Raw genomic sequence first — 22912 nt, 5'->3', positions numbered from 1 at the left:
TTCCAGCACTGGACCTGCCACAATGAGAATAAAGCTTGGTATAAACCTTTTTACCCCTAATGTTCTGTTGTCATTTTTTGGTCTCATCCAACCTAGAGTGAACTTCCCCCCAGGGCTGAGACCCTCAGGTGAGACAAATACAAATCATAGCTTAGCTTTTAAAAGTAATGGGAAAGCAAACTGCAGAACCTGAATCTGTTCTTACACAGTGACTGGCTTTAATAAAGTTGTGTTTTTAGTTAGTCACATATTGATTAGCTATCTTCTCTATCATTTCTTTCTCTCCATCCCACTCTTTTAGTATGTGGGGCATATGTCACTATATAGTGAAAGTTGAATATATAACTTTATGATAGTGTAGAAAGCAATGCATTGAGAAAATGAGTCATTGAAAACAACTTTTTGTTTTTGGTAATAGGATAGGTGCAAGCACTTCATCTCCTTCCCTTTCTTTTTCATGTTCAAATGGTTACAATTAGCTACATATTAGAATGGCCTGAGGAGCTTTCATGAACCACTCAGTGCTATCCTCCACTATTCCTCCCCAGATTGATCCCACGGTGCCTCAGGGTTGAGAAACAAGATAATTCACGAATGAAGGGCTTGGAAGAAGCGCGTTGTAACAATTGGTGCTTCTTACTCCTTGTGAAAATAAAAGATGTCCCACTGGTCAAAGATCAAATGCTATTTTAAGTGAAGTATTCTTTTAATCCAAGGAAATGTGCCAGAAATTTCATTATGCCTTAGGCAGAATGTCTCCACTTAGTTATGAAGCTTTTAGCATAGCATGGTGCCTTCATGTTAGGTCTCTAGCACAATTTTGCAACTCATTTTATAGTAATAACATTTCTTGACATTATATTGGTTATTTTAACAACCATATTATCTTGTATTTTTCTCAGATTTCATGTTCATGTTTAATAAAAAGGTGGTTCAGACCTCTGCATCTATAATTTAAGTCATTAAAAAACACTTCATAGCATTTACTTGAGGTAGGGAGTTGTTTTATTTTGTGGTATATTTAATGTTTTTGGAAATGATTTTCAGTATTTTTCCTGCTTGGTATAACCTTCAAGAAGATTTTGGAAGCAAAGAGGGGATTTATGTTGACTTGAATTGGGTAATAAAGTCATTCATGACCTCATTATGAATTTGATACTACTTACTTTCAAATGTAAAATTCTTTTTTTCTTAGACCCCAGGAATGCTAAAGTGATATGCATTAGATATTAAGCACCTACTATGTATAATTTCAACCGTCAGATTCCCTATCATATTTAAAGAATGAAGTTTGCAAATTTGAAAGCTAGTATTTCTAGGCAATTTACATTTTGTTCGACCATTTGTTTTCAAAATGACTTTTTTTTAAGTATAGATTGGTAAGAGGGAAACATTAATCCTAAGTGTTTCTAACCAGGAAAAATCATCCATTTTATTAGATTAGAAACCAGTCTTTCCATTTGAAATTGAATCACTTTCATTATATTTTTGACACCCTATTCTGTACCTAGTTCCATTGGTTTGATGTGAGAAACCAACAGTAAAGGATTTCCTGAGATGGCCTCCTTATCTTCTAATGTAGCTGACATTTTACCTGGGAAGAGAACAAAATTCCTTTTAGAAATAAGTAGTAAGGAAAATAAAAATTGGATTAACATTATTGACAATGCTAGTAACTTAAGCTAAATTTGATCATATTCATGAAGGATTATACATCTGTGATAGATATTTTGTAGTAAAGTGGGATAATATAGTTTAGATCTAATGTCTTCCATTCCATTTACATGGTTTATTTTGAACTTCTGCTAGAATTGTTTGCTAATTTTATACATTTCTAGAGGTGGTTGTGGTTAGTTTTCAAATTAATTTACATTTTTAAGGTGAGAAGTTTTCTTTATTTTTGTTTTTTAGATGCTTTAACATAGTAGGCATTTGTTAAATGATACTGCATTCGACCTTTGAACAACCCAGGGGTTAGAGCTCCTGACCCTCTGTTGTCAAAAATCCATGTATAACTTTTGACTCCCTAAAATATAAATTATTGCTAATAGCCTACTGTTGACTAGAAGCATTACTAATATAACATAGTTAACACACAATTTTGTATGTTTTGTGTATTATATACTGTATTATGGTAGAGACAGTGTTTTTTCATTTTATCACAAATCTCAAAAAAAAAGTTTTTCAATATATTTTGTTGAAAAAAATTCTGCATAAAAGTAGACCTGTACAGTTCAAACTCATGTTGTTCAGGGTTCAACTCAGTAATGTAGAAGAGAGATCCTGCAATCAGATAATCAGAAAATCTTGTTTATTTGGTCAAATAGCTAAGAGTTTATATATATTTTTTTAATTAGTTTATTCATACATACTAAACTTTCCAGATATTAATCTAAGTCATTCTTAAATGGACCAAGGGGTATGTCATTTAAGAGAACCATGCAAATCTTGAAAAATGAAAACATCCTTCCTTGATCTCCTTGTTTTATGATTTGGGTGTTTTAATACAGGTTTTCATAAAATGATTTATAGACTACTTTTTAAAGTAATCAAACAAGGAGGGTAATATGAGGAAAAAGTAAAGGACATCTTTCAAAGAAATCCAACATACAGAATTTTGAATTCAGTTGGCACATAAAATTGAAGATGAACCTTAATTACAATGAGGTTGCAGACTATTCAGAGAGTATTTTGATTGCTTTTTGTAATTTTCTCAATTATTCATTTTACTTGTTAATTCCATTTATGTTTTTCTTACTTTCACTGAGTAACAGAAATAGCATTATATTTTTCATTAGGAGATTGCATGTTAGGTGTGCTTTAACACCATAAAAATTCATTTAAAATCAAGTTCACCATATATTTAGAGGCATTCCATTTGAGAAAAGGAATGCTATTTTTTCATCTTAAAAATTAATTAGCCCCCCTCATGTTCTGAGAGAAATCTTCTGCATACATGGATGTTTATTGCCCTCGTCTAGCTCGGATTAACACATAGTCTACAGGCACACACCTGATCATCTACATTTGCTCTCTTACAACACTAAACTCTGTTTTCTACCTTTATCTCGTATCTACCTACCACTTCAGCATTTTATTAAAAATAATAATAATAGAGAAATGTGGTATCCACATATAAATCAAGTTTAAAAATCAAATGAATATTCATATTTGAACTGACTGTTTATAGTTCATAATGCATGAACAAAACCGAAAGCTTCTGTGATGACTGCCCTTGCACTGTTCACCATGTAACTTATTCACTATGTAAGAATTTGTACTCCATGTAAGAACTTGTTCGTTATGCATCAGAAGATTGGAGACTGACGAAAATTAGGCTTGGGGTGGATTAATGATTGTGCATTGAGTATTGACCCCCCTATACAGAAATTTATTGTTGTTAACAACTATTTGATCAATAAATATGAGAAATGCCCTCACAAAAAAAAAATATATATATATATAACAGACTTCCAATTGTAAAATAAATAAGTAACCGGGATGTAATGTATAGCATAAGGAATATAGTCAAAATATTGTAACAACTTGGTATGGTGATAGCTGGTACCTAGAATTATCATGTATATAAATGTTGAATCACTGTGTTGTACACCTGAAACTAATGTAATGTAATACTGTGTGTCAACTACCCTTCAATAAAAAAAACAAAAAAAAAATTAATTAGGGTTTCCTATGATAAAATAGAAAAACAAGTGAAAAATAAGGGAAGTACCACTTTGTTTTCAAATGGCTTATTTATATAAATTTAAAATTCTTAAAGTAAAAATTGTCCAACTTTTTAAATCAGGTTTCATAATTATTTGAGGTTAAATTGCAGTTAGGGAATGCGTTGGATTTAGTTGGGAATATGGAAAATAAAAATCTGAAGTTACTTAACAGTTCTCTTTAGAAGTGCAGAAGATATTGATAGTCCCAGATAATTTAACACCTGAGCTTGACAATGAGAACAGTAAAGAAAGGTAGGGTTTGCTATTCTGTTACCAGGTTTAGGCTTAGTTAATATGTGCATTAAAAAAGTCCTGTAGCGTAACATACAGGGAGGGGTGAAAAAGTTCTCCCCAACTTTTTCAGGGGTTTTCCCCCCTTTAAATTGGTCATTCTTAGCATGGATCCCAAAATTGTATACAGGGGTCTCATGCCCTGGAGATTTTAAACTAAAATTCTTAAATCATTACTCCTGATGCATTTGTGTAAAGAGGAGGGTAAATAGAGTAGAACTTGGGCACTGAAGGAATGTGAATCAGAGCAGTAGGTCAAAGGTATTCTGAGGTTGAAGGTGATTATTATTTCCAGAAAATGAAGTCTCAGAGAGTTTGTATTTGGGTCCTTTGCCAAGGCTCAGTCAGACCACCTGCTGCCTAACAGAGGAGATCAGATCGCCTGTCCTTACCACTTGCGGGAGGTTGATCTCAACAGTGGAAAAGGTGCATTCATTTTCTTCCCTTTAGATTATCATACATCAATACAAATTCGTCTGGTCTGGCCATAGAAAAACAGGAAGACATTATAAATGAATCAGACCTGGTGAAAGGAGGGCTTTCTAAGCCTTAGAAGAGAAACTGTTTGATTATCTTTAAGGACTTTTGAATTCTGTGGATCAGCTGAAAGTCAGCCTAAATTATAAGGCAAAAGAGGTCATGCAAATTTGTAAGATCTCAATTGATATAAACAGTTAAATCATAAAAGTGAATATATAGAAAAATGTTCTAAATCACTATAAGTAAATGCAGAGTAAAAAGTTATTGATTGCATACACCATTACAGATAGTTATTTAATTAGCAAAGCCCCTGCCCCCTTCAACCCTAATCTATAATCTTGCATCACAGGCTTCTAGAAAAGGGACAGTCTCATTGTTAGTAAAGTATAATTCTTTTGAAATTATACCATTACTTAAGCAATATATATATTGTGATCATACCCCATGTCTTGCCAATGAATTTCAGCCCTTGGCAAGTTCTCTGTGGATTTAATGTGACCAAAGAAATGACAGTAGAACGTTTCTTTGGGGTGAAAGGGTTTACCTGACTTGTTCTCCTGGCGTTAGGTCGAGCACCAAGTGTCACTGCCTCTGCTCAGAGCACTGGGCCCAGCTCTCTATATAGTGCAATAATAGCTTATTGCCTACAGGTGTGGAAGCAGTAGCCTAGCAACAGGCCAGTTAGGTCATCATGTGGTTTAAGTTCAGTGAGGATCCTGGCCATAGGAACCCCAACTTCCCCACACCCCTCTTGACCAGTAATTGAACTTCCAGGGGTCTGTCTATCCTAAAGTAAAAATGTTAAACATGGACAAAAGGATTGATTACAGCATCATTTCTGTAAGGGTGCAAATACCTAAACTTTGGTATGTGCATTCGTTTAAATATTATGTAACCATTAAGTAACATTTAATCCTAAATTATTATTAATTCTAGGTATAATTCAGAGATTAAGTGCTAATGTGCTTGTGATTCTATAATTTAAAAAAATTTTTTTAATTTAAAGAAAAACCACCAATGTAATTGTAGAAGATGTGTGGGAAAGGGCTGAAAACGAAGGGGACCAGTTAAGAGGTTATCTTAATATACCAAGTATTGAAGTTCTAGATGGTGATAATGAGAACAGAACACAGAAAAATATTGAAAGGTCAATAGATTTTTTAAAGGACCTCTGACCAAAGGTCAAGGAACATCTCAGATATTTTCACTTAAGTGATTGGAAATGCAGTGACAGTGATGGGGAAAGAGTTTGGGTTTAGAATTGGGGGTTTGAGATACCTTAAAAATACATGGTTAAGTTGTAATTATGGGCCCTTTGCCGGGGAGTGAAATTGGGGAGTTAGTTTTGTGGATGTCTGCAAGGGCTGGAAGAAGATCCTGTTAAGAAATGAAGATAAACATACACAAAAGAAGGGGTTAAAACATGGAGATATTAGCCCCTACATCTTCATCATACCAACCTCTGTTTAAAATCAATGCCCTTCAGGAGCTGAGTGATTTACTTATCATTTATCAATATTTAAAGCATTTAAATGACAAGGAGAGCAAAGTGATTAATTGAATAAAGTAATTGCTGTTAACTTGCTAATGACTGCAAAGCTGTCTCAGAATTTGGTATAGTATCAGAAGTGTAAACAAACTAGGAGTGGGGTGAATTTTTTACAAATGACTTACTATTGAGATTTAAATAGGAAGTTCAGATAACCCAAATTAACCCAACTATATAATCTTTGTCATCTTAACCCCCTTCTCATTTGGTGCGTTTATTATACCACTTAAATTTTCTCTTGAGTGTTAACATTTATTCATGGCTCCCTCCTTTTTGAGGTTACACGTCACCAAATGCATGTACAAGTAGCTCAGTACATTGCACATAGTGTACACAGACAGTAGGTATTACAAATTTTGAATTAAACAATGCAGCTCTTAAAAATAGCATCTCTAAGACTTTGGCAATGGGAGAAATCTCATTACTGATGTTGATTTCCCCACTTTGCCTAGAGAGTCATCCAGCTTCCACAGACAGTGAACAGATTCTTTGTAGTGTTGATCTTAACACAGCAGGTCAAGAACCTGTTTTAATACCTAAAAATCATTTAATCTATCAAATCTTTTTGTTTCTCTTACTGTTAAAATGGAGTTGTTCTTCCAAACAAGTAATGAATATGTTGTTTATCAGTTCTCAGAGTTTTAACGCTTTTTTAAAAAAATAAATTTGGGAAAATGAGAACACTAGATAGAGTAAAAAGTTCTGTCTTATTTGGGGCTGTGGAAAACAATAGTTGAGGAATATATTTGATTTTTTTTTTTGCCATTCTTAAAAAACTAAAACCCAAAATATTTTCAGAACCTAATCCATTTTCCAAAACATCAGATCTACATAAGGAGCAGTTGACACTAGCAGTTAGTGTCATTTTAATGTTTATTACCCCTGTATTTTACAGGCTTAAAAATTGGTGATATTTAACTTCTTTAAAAATAAATTTTTATTTTGTGCAAAATAACATAACAGGTCAGTTATTTTTCTCAACCTTGACATTTCAAGCTATATTTACCATGGACTTAGAGTCCTGTATTCTCAGTGTTCATTAGGCAAAAACAAAAGAATGGTACTTTTTCTTTTTACCTTCAGTAGTCTGTGGGACTGGACTGTGGCTCAGGATTTCCAGGTACCTGCCATTTGCATCTTCTTCTGTTAATTGTCTGGCAGGTTCATACTGCAGGATCACATCCAAATCATGGAAGAACTTCATAGTTTTAGAGCTGTCTCCAGAGTTATGGGCATATTTAACTGTTCTGTATTCATATTTGAGATTTTTATACTTTGCCCAGCACTGTTTCCAATCTCTATATACTCCTAGTGCTTGCAGCCTTTTAGCAATGTAAATAAATATTCCTTTATTTCTCAGTGTTCCGTAAAGTTGTTTTTTAATATTTTTTCTGCCCAGACACTTAGCAAAGCTTTAACCTCTTCCTCAGTCCAGTGCTTTCCTACGCCACTCTCCATCTTGAAAGTGACCTGGAAATGATTCACTATTTCTAGCCAGGGTTTTGTTTCCTAGGAAACCAGACGGCTTGTTATCAATAAGCTCCTAAGAGCTGAAAGGATCTAGTTTAACTGGTTCAAGCTGCTGGAGGGGAGTAACTAGAAAAACTGCCAAATAAGCAGGCTTTGTGGTTAAAGAAGCCTGGACCCAAATGATTCCTAAGGTTATTTATTTCAACTGTAAATTACCCTTGAGACAAAAGGGGGGAAAATCCTTTTTTGTGTGTGTGTGGTTTATTTCTTTCTTTATGTAATTCTGGTTTACTAAATGATTGTTGATTGTGGAAATGGTTGGCAGAGGTTCTTTCTGCCCTTAAGGTTTATGGCAAACGTTAATTTTTTTTCTGTCTGATATGAATCGCTTAGACTTACAGTTTTGGCTAACTTAAAGACCTCATTACACTAAATAAAGAAATCCTAAATCACAAATTATTCAGTCTTACCGAGTGTATGGTATTAAGCATTATCTGTTTGCAGCATATTTAATGCATTGATAATTAGTAAAACTCCAATTTTAATTTTTTAGATTTTTTTTACTTGTTTAGTACAGTTAATGTTGTAGTTCTGTTGCTGGGTGGCCTGTTGGCCTGTGTCAGTGAGGCCTCACCTGTGCACTGAGGTGAGCCCTATACCTGCAGACAGCTGTAGTCAGTTCATGGCTCCAGCCGAGAAAGATTTTGTGAGCAGGCCAGACAGGCGTGAGCAAGCAGCAGTCTACTGAAGCGAAAGTACACATTCAAGAAGGGAGTGCGGGCATGGTTGAGAGATGAGCAGTTCTGGGTTGTCTCTTCTTGAATTCTTATAAAAGGTTTAGCTTACTGTTGGGCAGAGGTTTGACGGAATATTCACCAGAGTAGGAGGTGTTTTCTTGGAATGGGGAGGGAATTTGGGGGGAAAGGGGCAACACCCACTTTTTGTCTTGATAGGGTCAGCCTCAGAACTATCATGGCCCCAATGGAGGTGATTTTTTAATATGTTAATAAGTGTATAATGAACTTTTGGGTAACTGTAGGTCATTTTTGTTCCCCATCTAGAATCTAGCTGGTTTGTTTTTGCTTAACCTGTTTTGCCATCAGCTGATTTTCCTAGAATTTAGCTGGTTTGTTTACATATAACCTGTTTTGCCGGCTGGCCATGTGAACTGGCCTCAAGCTTTTCTTGAGGACCTGTTTCTCTTCCTAAACTATACTGCCTATGTCAGTTTTTCTTGCTTTTAAAATGCCTAAATAATTGTAATATGTAATTTTGAAAAGACCCTTTTCAGAAAATATAAATCAGTGTATTAATAATTAATATATACATATATATGTGGTAAAGATTTTCTTTGGAACAAAATTGTTAACATTTAGTATTTATAGCATTTGTTCAGAACGATTAAAAATTGTTGAGCAATTGAAACCTTTATCATTTGAGTTTATACTCCAATGGTGCACATCCTCTAAGTCTTACCATGTATTTATTGCTCTACTTCGAACCCAGCTTTCAGCTTTTTTCTCTCAACACCTAAAAAGTATGAATTCAGGGAATGGGACACAGGGCACTTGATCAGCTTAGGGTTTTTAGAAACAGTGCCCCCCCCCACCTCCCCGATAACAAAAGTGATGACTACTTGGAGAAAATTTGGAAAGTGCAGAAAAGCAAAAAAAACTTCAAAAATAAATACATTTTGTCCATAATTCCAATACTCACAGCTAAGTGTTTATCTGCTGCTTTATTTGGAGATTTTCCTATATATCTACATTCTCAGCCTTATCTAGAGGTCATGTAGTACAGAAGTTAGAAGCACTAGTTCTGGAGTCAGATTGTCTGTGATCTAATCTTGGCTGTGCCACCGCTGTTCTGTGTGTGACATTTGGCAAGTTACTTCCTTACTTTAGTGTCCTTATCTGTAAAATGGGAATGGTAATCATGGTACCTACCTCATAGGATTGTTGTGAAAGCCTCATAAACTAGATCACTTATGAAAAGACTTAAGACAGTGCCTGGCCTATTAGAATTCAGACAGTATCTGCTGCTGCTTGCTAATCACCATGATGAGTAGAAGAGGCCCAGGTAATAGTAACATTTAATGTGTCAGACTGAGTTCATGGATGATTTTGAGAAAAGTATGTTTCATAAAGTTCATTAAGCTTATCAATGGGGTAAATTTAACAGCTGATACCTTTTTATATTTACAGGGGTCAGGAGAGTGCTGGTATTGTGACCAGTGATGGGAATTCAGTACCAACATTCAGAACACACAAGGTATATTTGAGCAAAAAATGTTGATATAAAGATAGCAACAGTAACACCCATAAGTATATGGGGATGGGGGAAGGAAATTTGAATATATAATTTGCATATAGAAGTAATTTCTTCAGATCAGCAATTTTTTATTTGTCAAATTAGGATGCATTTCTCTCCTAGTGATAGTTTGCTAGACTGATTCACTCAAACAGGTCATTTATTTCAATATTATTTCAATATTTAACATGCTTTGAATTTTTGAAGTGTAAATAATTTAGTTTATTATATTTGGTAAGTTTTATTGCTAGGTATATCTGTTCTTCAATGTTTAAAAAAAAATATCTCATAGCAGAGTGGAAAAGTGAACTACATTGTCTAATTTTGAATTGCCTGAGCAAAGCCTTATAAAAAGCCTCTATTCACTAGTACTACTAGTCTGTTTTTTTCTAAGATAAACTTTACTTTGATTTGCAAGGGAATGGGTCTTGTAAACCACGTCTTTACTGAAGACAGCTTGAAGAAATTATATATTTCAAATCTTGGAATTGGACACACGAGATATGCCACTACAGGAAACTGTGAATTAGAAAATTGTCAGCCTTTTGTTGTTGAAACACTTCATGGGAAAATAGCTGTGGCACATAATGGTGAATTGGTAAATGCTGTTCAATTAAGGAGAAAGGTAAGTTTTTTTAATGCTTTTTTTCATTTTGGGATAAATTAATGGAAAGAATTTATTGAGAATCTTGGTAAAGGATATCTTCTGATTGTTGCTTCCTGCTCAATAACTGCAAAGAATTATCTGGAGTACTTGATATCTTTATGACTCTTAAGATATCACTACAGAGTCTGGGGTGGGAGGTGCTGAGTCTGCATCTTAATATGCTCCAGAGTGATTCTAATGCCCTGCTTTAGAGTAGAAAAAATTGATGTATGGTAGCTATTAGAAGCACAAAGGAATTAGGGTTCATGGACTTTTGCTATCCCTTTAACTTTGTCCCTATGTTCAAGGAATAAGAAAATGGATTATAAACTCGAAGATGACAAATGCAAGCAAAAGTGATTTGGAAACAGCCTGGAAAAGGGGCAAAGAGTATTCTTTTTTGTCCATAGCATGTAATTTGAAGCTTTCTGTGGTATTGATGCCTGAGATGTTTGAGTTAATTTGTGTTAATTTGTACCTATGCCTTCATCTATGATTTCATCTTCCTTTTTTAAAAAATTTTTCTTAAAACTACTTGGTATCTTTATATTCCTGATAGCTTCTTATTTGTCCATTCTTGCCGTTCATTAATTGACACCAAGTTACTTGAATTCATTAGATTCCAATAATCTTGATTTACTTGAATTCATTAGATTCCAATAATCTTGATTTGGTGACCTCAGAAATAAAAGCTTCAGGTAGTGTTTAGTAATAGGATGGTTTTTACACACTATATATACCTCCAGTTATCCCCTTAGCATTGTAGATCAGGCATTTCACATGGGAGAAGTAATTATATATGTCAAATGATGGTGAATTTGATGGGTGGAAAACATATTTAGAACCCATGCTTTTCAACACTCATTGTCCTATTTTCAATTCTAGCTTTATTTATTCTAAATTGTTTATTTATTTATTTGTCTTGCCCTCTTTTTAGGCTCTGGCATTATAAGGACAATAATAAGCATTTCTGCCCCCACATGAAAACAAGTTTTTAATCCAATTATAAAATTATAAAGTAAAATTTCTAAAAAACTCACCACATAGAAATAACCACTAGAAGTTCAATTCCAGACAATACTGAGCTCCTTATTTCCAGATATAACCTCTTACCCAGATGATAGATTTCAGCATGACACATTTAGCTGCATATGAAGAATGTTCTGTAGTGATAGTTTAAATTCAGCCTATGCGTGTCAGTGGTGATGCCCTTATCCTGGTCAGCCCTTTTAGAACCTCATCATCATAAAGTGCACTCAACCAGTTTTTACCACCTCATCTACATTTAATCATCCAATGCAGTCTGTTCCTTTCTACTACTCTATCAGTGATAATCAATGAGGAAGGGTAGCCACTATCATTACCACCAACAAACCTGGCTTGAGAGTACCCACTGTCTGTGCCACTGACACAGGAATGTGTCCTATTTGTCAGGAGTATCAAGGGCTAAAAAAGTTAGAATCACAATCTCAAGTTGTCATGTCTTCTCCATCCCCCCACCTCCCCACTGCGGGTTTACATTCCTTCAAACTTAATTCTCAAACAAAATTAAAATCTTTTGCCTGTATACCTGATAAAGAACTTTTTTCCTGCCTGTAAATCTTCAGAAACTTCCCATTGCCTCTAGCAACAGTTCTTTACTATGATGTATACATACCATTAGTAGAATGCAGGGTTTTCGTAACTGAGCATTCACTTGTCATAATGCCTGATCTCTTTCCATTATGGTGGGCTACTGGGTGAGGGGTGAGGTAGAGCTTCCCCTCTGATGATTTTACACTTTTCTCCTCTCCAAATAGCTTCTGCGTCATGGTATTGGTCTGTCAACAAGTTCTGATAGTGAAATGATTACCCAGTTACTGGCATATACTCCTCCTCAGGAACAAGATGGCACCCCAGACTGGGTAGCAAGGTAATTATAAAACTAGGCTAAGCTTGCAGCTCTCTTAATGAGAGCTGTGTGCCTTCTATGTGTTTATAATGGAAATTATTCATTCAATTATTTAATTAATTCCAGGATAAAAAACTTAATGAAGGAAGCACCTACAGCATACTCCCTACTTATAATGCACAGAGATGTTATTTATGCAGTACGAGACCCTTATGGAAATCGTCCTCTATGCATTGGTCGTCTTATTCCTGTATCTGATATAAATGATAAAGGTAATAAACTTCAGAAGGAATATAATTTCATAATGCTTTTCTAAGTCATTGTCCTACTGTTAGTATAGGAAGTATCTTTAGGTATAGGAAGCTTGTAAGTGAGATGGGGCTAGGTAAAAAAGAAAAAAAATGATACTTAGTTTTTAAATATACTTCCTTGAGTATTTCTGAGGATAAACCATTTTTAATGTATTTAATAGACATTCCTATTCTCTCCTGCCTGAATTGCCTGTTCATATCCTTTGCCCAGCCTTTTCATTTGTGTAGTCATGATTTCAGTGATTTTTTTTTTAATTTACCTTCAGGTGTCTTATTCAAGCCATGAAAGCCTAGTATTTGAAGGAATCTTGAGATCATTAATTTTATCTTTGACTTAAGTCAATTGAGGAGCAAGTGTGCTCCTAAAGTTACAGAAATTGATACCCCAACTTTTTTATTTATCTTACTGGTGTTTATACTAAATAGAAATAGGTAGTCTCTTAAGTAGGTACCTTTTTAAATGTCTTAAATCCATTAACTGATTCATCTTGTGATTTACAGAGAAAAAATCTTCAGAAACAGAAGGATGGGTGGTATCTTCAGAATCTTGTAGCTTTTTATCAATTGGTGCAAGGTAAGTTTTATCTCACTCAATTTATTAACTTTTTCCATGTGGATGAAAAACATTTTTTAACTTTTGCATCTAAGTTTTCTTTCTGATGTCTGTAAGAAGACATATTTATAAATGCATTTTCTTTTGTACATTGTGTTTACCAGCTGCACTGATTTAAACTTTAACGTTCCAGGAATACCTTCTAATTCTGAAACTGCCCTCTTGCTTTCAAAATACTGTGAGACTTATTTTAGAAAGGAAGAATCTCTTCAACAAGGAATAATTATGTTTGAAAAATTTAAAGCCAGGACAAAAATGTTCTCGTTAGCCTTTATTCTCTCAAAAAATTAATGAAACTTGGACTTTTTTTTTTTTTAATTAAAATTTAGGGGTTACAGATGTGTAGAAATTAGTGCTGGAGGAATATTACCTTTTTATTTCTTTAAGCCATAACTAGCTTTTATATTAAGCCAAACATTTTTTCTTTTATAAGGGAAGGGACTATGAGTGTACTTTATTTATTTATTTATTTATTTGAGTGTACTTTATAATAGATGTTATTATCAGCCTTAAGAACTAATTTATTTAAAGTCTTCTTTCTTCAACATTCCTTCCAAGATACTACCGTGAAGTCTTGCCTGGAGAAATTGTGGAAATATCCAAACATAATATACAAACTCTTGATATTATACCAAGGTCTGAAGGAAATCCAATGGCTTTTTGTATCTTTGAATATGTGTATTTTGCAAGACCAGATAGTATATTTGAAGGTAAGTAAAGTATCTTTAATAATTGGTATAAATCTGTTGTTTATCTTAATGAAATGTCAGTTCTTGACCCAAAGTCACCTGGCTCTTCCAAAGCATATTGTTACATATAGTGGAGATGGGACATAGCCTACATGTCACTATTTTGCCCTTTTGTCTAATTCTTGGGTTTTATTTTCCTTTTAGGAGTAAGGATTATGGTTTTTAGATCTGTATTAAGGTCAGTTTTTAAAAAACAGTGAATTAACCAGTTTATGTATTTCCACTTAAATATTTTAGTATTGTCTTGCTTTTCTTTTTGTACTCATGGAGTTCTCTAACAAGTTGGTATTCTTAGAATAGTGCTGTTATGCTGTGTTATATTATACTAAGTAAAAATGATCTCTTTCCTTTTCCAAATATTTCAGAGCAAATGGTTTACACAGTAAGATACCGTTGTGGTCAGCGGCTGGCAATTGAGGCACCTGTGGATGCTGATTTGGTTAGCACTGTTCCAGAATCTGCTACGCCTGCTGCTCTTGGTTATGCCGGAAAGGTATTTCCTTTTAGCAGTAGAATTAGAAATCCTTGCATCTAAAGAAAAACTCATCCATTTACATTAAGGAAAAAGAAAATGTTGGTACCTTTACAAGAGTTACTTGTTTTCCAGCCTTTTCATTTCAGTGGAGTCCACAAAAAGTTTCACCCAAAGGCTAGGAGAATGAGCCCCTTCGTTTTAAAAAGATAATATCATGAAAATACATGTAGAATTTAGTGGTAATATTTACTTATTATTAAAATTTCCTTCCTGAAGTACCCATACAAGCCACTAGTATATTTATTCCCTCCTGAGTATGGGTGACTATAAAGCATAGTCAACATTCACTGTGTTGGAAAGTTTAGTTTGTTAATTTCTAAAAGAAATTATAGGGAAGCATGACCATGAAAGTTAGTGAAATCACCTCCTGTGCCTTAAAAAGCATCTCTTTAATCTGCTGGCTTTAATTTATCTTTTGCTGTTAATTTTTAAATGTATAAATTCATTATTTGTCATGTTTTCATTTGCATAGTGTTCTCTTCCAAGATAGAGAAATAATAATTGTTTAAGAGAAAAGCATTACAAATTCTAGCAAAATGACTTGGTATTACTTCAATAATTTTTCTTTTTGCCTATTTTCCCCTACAGTTTAAGTAGTGAAGGAAAATTCTAATCTGATAACAGACAGTTGAGCATAAGAACCACATTTCAAAATCTTACATACCTATTACAATGGTAGCTTTATAAGAAACAGAAACCTAGAGTTCTCTGTATATGGCTGCACGTTGTTCTTCTGTTTCTTCTCTGTCAGTGTGGGCTTCCGTATGTGGAGGTGCTGTGTAAAAACCGGTATGTTGGAAGAACCTTCATTCAGCCAAACATGAGGTTAAGACAGCTTGGTGTTGCAAAAAAATTCGGAGTATTATCAGACAACTTCAAAGGCAAAAGAATTGTTCTTATAGATGATTCAATTGTGAGAGGCAATACCATCTCACCCATAATCAAATTGCTCAAAGAATCTGGTGCAAAAGAGGTAAGTAATATTGAAACATATCCTAAAGCACCAATAATTAACAATATGATACTGGCATAAAAATAGCAATTTAGTACAGTAACTGGAAATGGATAGTTCAATATAGTAAAGTGACATTTTTTATATAATGTTGGTTTAGGAATAACTGCAACAACTTGGAAAACATGTAATAGCTACTCTTAAACTACATAGTGAATTTAATCCTTAACAGATTAAAAAGCTCAGTATAAAAGCTTAAAATTTTTATAAAATTAACTTAAAAGTTAATGACAACCACAGAATAGAATACTTTTTAAATTTGTAGAGTATTGATTACTTTGTCTTTTGAAGATACAGAACCAATCCTAGCATAACTTTGGCACAATAGGTTATATTTTTTAATCTTTTAACTATATATTCCAGTAACTCAAATTACAGATATGAGAAAACATTTACAATTAATAGCTGAGTGGATTTAAACATAAAATCTATTGTAGGAGGAAATGGTATGGAAAACAGTACAATAGTCTATTTAGAAAACTTAAATAATAATTATGATTATATGATTTTCCAGCCATTTTTATGACTGATTCTGATAATCTCTTTCGACCTCTATGAAAATCATGTAATAAAAACAGAGGTGTAAACTAAATTCAACTTCTATTAAAATAGTAAAAAATAATAGATAAAAATAAAATAACTGGAATAGGCTTATCTATCTACCAGTAGAAAATAGTTTAGTGAATTGACACGTCAGTATAATGAAATATGATGCAGCCATATTTAAAAGTCTAATTATGAATACTGCAAAACATGGGAAATCCTTGCTGTTGTAAGAAAGGTAAAAGATGTAGACACTGCAAAATAGCCATCCTGACCAAAGCAATATACAGATTCGATGCAATCCCTATCAGATTACCAACAGCATTCTTCAATGAACTGGAACAAATAGTTCAAAAATTCATATGGAAACACCAAAGACCCCGAATAGCCAAAGCAATCCTGAGAAGGAAGAATAAAGTGTGGGGGGGGATCTCGCTCCCCAACTTCAAGCTCTACTACAAAGCCACAGTAATCAAGACAGTTTGGTACTGGCACAAGAACAGAGCCACAGACCAGTGGAACAGAATAGAGACGCCAAACATTAACCCAAACATATATGGCCAATTAATATTTGATAAAGGAGCCATGGACATACAATGGGGAAATGACAGTCTCTTCAACAGATGGTGCTGGCAAAACTGGACAGCTACATGTAAGAGAATGAAACTGGATCATTGTCTAACCCCATACACAAAAGTAAATTCGAAATGGATCAAAGACCTGAATGTAAGTCATGAAACCATAAAACTCTTAGAAAAAAACATAGGCAAAAATCTCATGGACATAAACATGAGTGACTTCTTCATGACCATATCTCCCCGGGCAAGGGAAACAAAAGCAAAAATGAACAAGTGGGACTATATCAAGCTAAAAAGCTTCTGTACAGCAAAAGACACCATCAATAGAACAAAAAGGTATCCTAAAGTATGGGAGAATATATTCATTAATGACAGATCCGATAAAGGGTTGACATCCAAAATATATAAAGAGCTCACACACCTCAACAAACAAAAAGCAAATAATCCAATTAAAAAATGGGCAGAGGAGCTGAATAGACAGTTCTCTAAAGAAAAAATTCAGATGGCCAACAGACACATGAAAAGATGCTCCACATCGCTTGTCATCAGAGAAATGCAAATTAAAACCACAATGAGATATCACCTCACACCAGTAAGGATCACCATCATCGAAAAGACAAACAACAACAAATGTTGGCAAGGTTGTGGAGAAAGGGGAACCCTCCTACACTGCTGGTGGGAATGTAAACTAGTTCAACCATTGTGGAAAGCAGTATGGAGGTTCCTCAAAATGCTCAAAATAGAAATACCATTTGACCCAGGAATTCCACTTCTAGGAATTTACCCTAAGAATGCAGCACTCCAGTTTGAAAAAGACAGATGCACCCCTATGTTTATTGCTGCACTATTTACAATAGCCAAGATATGGAAGCAACCTAAATGTCCATCAGTAGATGAATGGATAAAGAAGATGTGGTACATATACACAATGGAATATTACTCAGCCATAAGAAAAAAACAGATCCTACCATTTGCAGCAACATGGATGGAGCTAAGAGGGTATTATGCTCAGTGAAATAAGCCAGGTGGAGAAAGACAAGTACCAAATTATCTCACTCATATGTGGAGTATAAGAACAAAGGAAAACTGAAGGAACAAAACAGCAGCAGAATCACAGAACCCAAGAATGGACTAACAGTTACCAAAGGGAAAGGGACTGGGGAGAATGGGTGGGAAGGGAGGGATAAGGGCGGGGAAAAAGAAAGGGGGCATTACAATTAGCATGTATAGTGTGGGGGTGGGCATGGGGAGGGCTGTGCAACACAGAGAAGACAAATAGTGATTTTACAGCATCTTACTACGCTGATGGACAATGACTGTGAAGGGGTATGTGGGGGGACTTGGTGAAGCAGGGAGCCTAGTAAACATAATGTTCTTCATGTAATTGTAGATTAATGATACCAAAATTTAAAAAAAAGATGTAGACGCTGATTTGATCCATGTAAATATACATGATAAAAGGGAGAAAATAATAGTAGACAAAAATAGACCTTTGTAGTAGTAAAGTTTTCACTTTATGCAATAGATATTTCTCTTTTTAAAATGATAAAATAAGAGGGAGGCAACGGTGCCATTCAAGTGTTAGAAGAGAAAAGGTGGTCCTTGTAATATAAACTTATTAAATGAGACATAGAAGATCAGAAGAAAGAAATAGCCTCATTAATAAGTGACAGATGGTAACAATGGTCAGCTCTGTAAATGGGACCCATTATGAGTGGCTGACATTTTTTTTTTTATTTAAGTATCATTGATATACAGTCTTATGATGGTTTCACATACACAAAACAGTGGTTCAACATTCACCCATATTATCAAGCCCTCACCCTCTCCATTGTGGTCATGAGTGGCTGACATTTTTAAGTTCTTGTCCAGGACACTTCAGAGTCTAGAGCAGGGCTGCTCAAGGCTGTAATTGACTCTAAAAGTTCTGACTAAACACTGGAGTTCTATATGTATACCACATGGTTTTCCAGGGTTTTTTTTTTCATCTGTTAAAGATGAAATTTTGTAGTTTGCTTCATTACCCCTATGTTGTTATTAAATATTCTGTAAAACAATTTTATGTTGCATTTGTCAATGATAGAATTTTGCATAATCCTTCTTAAAATGAATATCAAAATAAAGAATATGTGAAATGATTTCTTTCCAAGGTACACATTCGAGTAGCTTCACCACCAATTAGATTTCCGTGTTTTATGGGAATAAACATACCAACAAAAGAAGAGCTTATTGCCAATAAACCAGAATTTGAGCATCTTGCAAAATATCTAGGTAGGTAATAAAATTTCTATAAACTTTATCTTTATTCCTTTATTAACAGAGAAAATCCAAAGCTTGTTAATCTGTATACTTTTAATAAAAAATTGTGTTCAGAATTTGTTAAAAATATGTTTATGTTTAGCAAATGCTGAACACCATTTTGAACAGTCAAAGTGCCTAGTGCGTGTAGTCCCCCTAGTAAGGGCTGTGCTGAGAGCCAGGCCAAGGTGAGATCAGAGGAGAAGGAAGAAGAGCTTTCCAGGCAGAGGGAACTGCAGGCTTATCAGTCAAAGCTCCCAAAGGTCAGATCCCATTATAAACAAAAACAAGTTTGCCACAGATTCTAAAAGAATACTTTGGATGTGGGTACAAATATAAAAGTGAAAAATTTATATAGTCTTATCTTATATAATGTGGTTCAGATACATGGAGGAGGATCTAGTTATCCTGGATAAGACATTTACCTTTCAAATTTGGGTGAGATGACTATGTAAGTATCACAAAGATGCAGATCTTCCTGACTTCAAAATCTGTTTTCTTAAGAAAATCACTCCTGAAGCTTTCTGAATCCATTCTAGACTTGCAGCCTCCGCTGGTATTTTAAATTGTTATCCCTTAAATTCCTATTTAAAATTTAAAAAATAATGAAGGCCCTGAGTTTTATTGGTCCCCTACTCCATACCCCTCCTTTTTTTTTTGAGAGAGAGGCTAAAGGAGAAAGTTTTACCTGACTTGTCTTTCTGTTTGTAACTATTCTCTGTTAAGATAGTTTTTCCTTTCCAAAGGAAGTCTCATCACCTTTTTCTTTTCCCTCTTAACCCCTGTAGGAGCAAACAGTGTTGTGTATCTGTCAGTAGAAGGACTGGTTTCATCTGTACAAGAAGGGATAAAATTAAAAAAACAGAAAGTGAGAAAACAAGATATTATGATTCAAGAGAATGGGAATGGTCTGGAATGTTTTGAAAAGAATGGTCATTGTACAGCCTGTCTCACTGGAAAATACCCTGTGGAATTGGAATGGTAGTTGGTAGGGGCAGATAAAATGTTTAAAGATATAAAGTTGGTCAAGAAGTTACAGGGTTATACTCTACCCATTTACTGTTACTTAGTTGTTACAATGTAAATTCCACATGTTTATGTTCACTTTTATAAGTTCCGGTATTTTTTTCTGGAGAGTACCAAAGTGCTATGCTTTCTTTAATAATCCTAGATATTTTGTTGTTATCTAGGAACTTGGATGATCCTTTTAGTTTTATTTAGTAATTTAGTACTTTGAGGCTAACAATTGTATACTTTTGATTTCAGATCATCAGCAGTAATGCCAAGACTAGGTAAATTTCTGTTTTAGAGGGGACTGCTAGGTATTGTACCTACCCACAGATTCTTAGGGAATTTGTGGAATGTTTCTTGAGAGTTACTGAAATTCATTTGTGGAATAGTTTCATAATTGAGTCTTGCTAATTGCATATAATACAATATTGGTTTTTTTTTTTTTTTATTTACACAAGCATCAGCTAGCCTTTTTCACCTGGTCAGAGAAGGCAGGTGGTAAGTGGCATTTGCCAGATCCATGCTTTAAAGAGTTTGCAAGAGGTTAGGCAAAGATGGTATGATATAAACAGGATAGGTGAGTTAAATAAAACATTTCATACAAACCTTGAATCCATTATATCCCCAAAGTGTCAAGCCTCTATAGGTGTGACTATAATCATGAACTTGGCTTCCCTAATTTTAGACAACTGTATACCAAAAAAAATGCCTTTTGTGTGCTCTCCCCACTCCCCAATGCAATGGGGTACTTATATTACAAAATCTTTTAAATAATTAATAGGAACGTGAATAAATGTCATACTTTTGGTGGTTAGAGCCAGTTATTTCATCCCCTCAGTTTTAAGATAGTGTATGATTATTAACTTCTAAAATGCTGGCTGTTAGTCTGCATTTGATTTGAGATTTCATTATGATGAAGGGAGACATACAGATTAGCAGTGCTTTGCCATCTATCTTTGACATGCCCTAAGAATGATTGTGAAAACATCTCTGGGAAAAAGGTTTCCTGCATTTGAACAGAAGTATGACCCATATTACTTAGTGCCCTTGTAGTATGATCCCAGCAGTAACCTAGTACATTTGAAGTAAAAAATACTTTTAAGTTCTAACAAACCTTTTATTCTTATTAATTATATGCTTTTTTTAAATGAAGTGCTTGATTACTTGCAAACATATATACATATATATGTATGTACACATACATATCATTGCAATTAAATGATCAAGTAGAAACACTGTAGGGGCCAATTTTGTTTAAGAGAGACAGCTACTATTTTGGAATTAGCCCATCTAATTCCAAGCATCAACTTACCACTTCTTTCTACTTTGTTTTATTGGGATCTAATGAATTCAGTTTTTCAGAAATTTTTTTCTTGTAACATCTGAGGCTTAAAATTTTGACAACTTCCCCCCAACTCCTGTTTATGTAAGATTTTAAAACAAAAGTGTTTGTTTCTGTGTGAAAATACCATAATCTGCTGTATATAATGTTCATCCATTTAGAAATTTAATATTTATTAATAACTGAAATCATTTGTCTTCATTTGGTATATCGTTTCACATGTTTCTTATGGCAGGCCAACATAAAACTTTGACAGCTCTTTAAGCCCACGTGCAGCAGACAGCAGTGGCTCAGATAACCTTGTGGCAGTGACAAGCAAATTGGCATTTGAGTAAAGCCCTGGGACCATTTGAGCATGTAGACTCTTGTCTTAAATGTATTCCTCATATCAGTGCAGAAGAGGCAAGATCTACAGGTCAATTTTCAACTAGCCTTACTTACATTTGATTTTAAAAAATAAGAGACTCAGGGAAACTACTAAACCAAAATCTCTGACTTCTGTGTTTTCCATAGTTGTGTTTTGTTTTGCTGAAATGCTTTTATAAAGAAAGGTGATACTGTGACAGTTTGGTACTTCTGCAGATTTCCTAATGTTTCTCCATCATGCCCTTTTATTTCACAACTTCCTGAAGCCTGAAATAAACTACAGTTTTTTACCAATTTAATCTCAAATGTGTAACTGCTTTAAATTTATATAAGTAGTGTATTGTAAAATGGCGAGAAGACGAAAAATGGACTTTCACAGGATCTATATTGTGAACTGAACTAAGCCTACTTCTTGTGTGAATTCATTGTGATGTGTTGATGACAAATATATGTAATAAGTATTTAAAAATATGCGTGTGCCGTTTTCTTTTTATTAAGGTATCATTGATATACACTCTTATGAAGGTTTTACAAAAAAACCAATGTGGTTACTACATTCACCCATGTTATTGAGTCCCTCCCACCCCCATTCCCAGTTGCAGTCACTGTACATCAGTGTAAGATGCCACAGAAACTCTACTTGTCTTCTCTGTGCTACACTGTCTCCCCAACACCATGTGTACTAATCAAAACACCGTTCAGTCCTCTTCTCCTTCCCTCCCCTTTGAAAACCGGTAGTCCCTTCTTTTTTTTTTAATTTTTTAATAAGGTATTATTGATACACACTCTTATGAAGGTTTCACATGAAAAAACAATGTGGTTACTACATTTACCCATATTATCAAGTCCCCACCCATACCCCAATGCAGTCACTGTTCATCAGTGTAGTAAGATGCCACAGATTCACTGTTTGCCTTCTCTGTGCTACACTGCTTACCACATGACCCCCCAACACCATGGGTATTAAACATAATATCGCTCAATCCCCTTCTCCCTCCATCCCCACCCGACCACCCACAACCCTCCCCTTTGGTAACCACTAGTCCCTTCTTGGAGTCTGTGAGTCTTCTGCTATTTTGTTTCTTCAGTTTTGCTTCATTGTTATACTCCACAAATGAGGGAAATCATTTGGCACTTACCTTTTTCTGCCTGGCTTATTTCACTGAGAATAATATCCTCCAGCTCCATC

At 34.6% G+C, this 22912-nt stretch overlaps 2 protein-coding genes across 4 annotated transcripts in view; one reads left to right on the top strand and one right to left on the bottom strand.

The window, feature by feature from the left end:
• PAICS (phosphoribosylaminoimidazole carboxylase and phosphoribosylaminoimidazolesuccinocarboxamide synthase) overlaps positions 1–7521 on the bottom strand; it is a 57369-nt gene extending 49848 nt beyond the window's left edge. The window contains 2 exon segments of the mRNA XM_057502252.1: positions 7126–7440; positions 7443–7521. Of these exon segments, the coding sequence (XP_057358235.1) occupies positions 7126–7440; positions 7443–7506 (379 nt within the window). The 5' untranslated portion in view covers positions 7507–7521.
• PPAT (phosphoribosyl pyrophosphate amidotransferase) overlaps positions 1–22192 on the top strand; it is a 45347-nt gene extending 23155 nt beyond the window's left edge. Inside the window, exons 2-12 of one of the 3 annotated variants that reach the window (XM_036895172.2) lie at positions 9723–9789; positions 10247–10453; positions 12274–12386; positions 12492–12637; positions 13178–13250; positions 13848–13999; positions 14404–14531; positions 15325–15546; positions 18857–18977; positions 19793–19885; positions 21980–22192. In XM_036895172.2, the coding sequence (XP_036751067.1) occupies positions 9723–9789; positions 10247–10453; positions 12274–12386; positions 12492–12637; positions 13178–13250; positions 13848–13999; positions 14404–14531; positions 15325–15546; positions 18857–18977; positions 19793–19885; positions 21980–21987 (1330 nt within the window). In that variant the 3' untranslated portion in view covers positions 21988–22192. Of the gene's footprint in view, positions 1–9722; positions 9790–10246; positions 10454–12273; positions 12387–12491; positions 12638–13177; positions 13251–13847; positions 14000–14403; positions 14532–15324; positions 15547–18856; positions 18978–19792 lie in introns of all 3 variants that reach the window. The other 2 variants (XM_036895171.2, XM_036895174.2) reach the window with 2 other exon arrangements.
• Positions 22193–22912: the final 720 nt, after the last annotated feature.

Source organism: Manis pentadactyla, chromosome 5, assembly GCF_030020395.1.
Source record: "Manis pentadactyla isolate mManPen7 chromosome 5, mManPen7.hap1, whole genome shotgun sequence".
Classification (NCBI taxonomy): domain Eukaryota; kingdom Metazoa; phylum Chordata; class Mammalia; order Pholidota; family Manidae; genus Manis; species Manis pentadactyla.
This window is presented reverse-complemented; position numbering and strand designations above follow the sequence as displayed.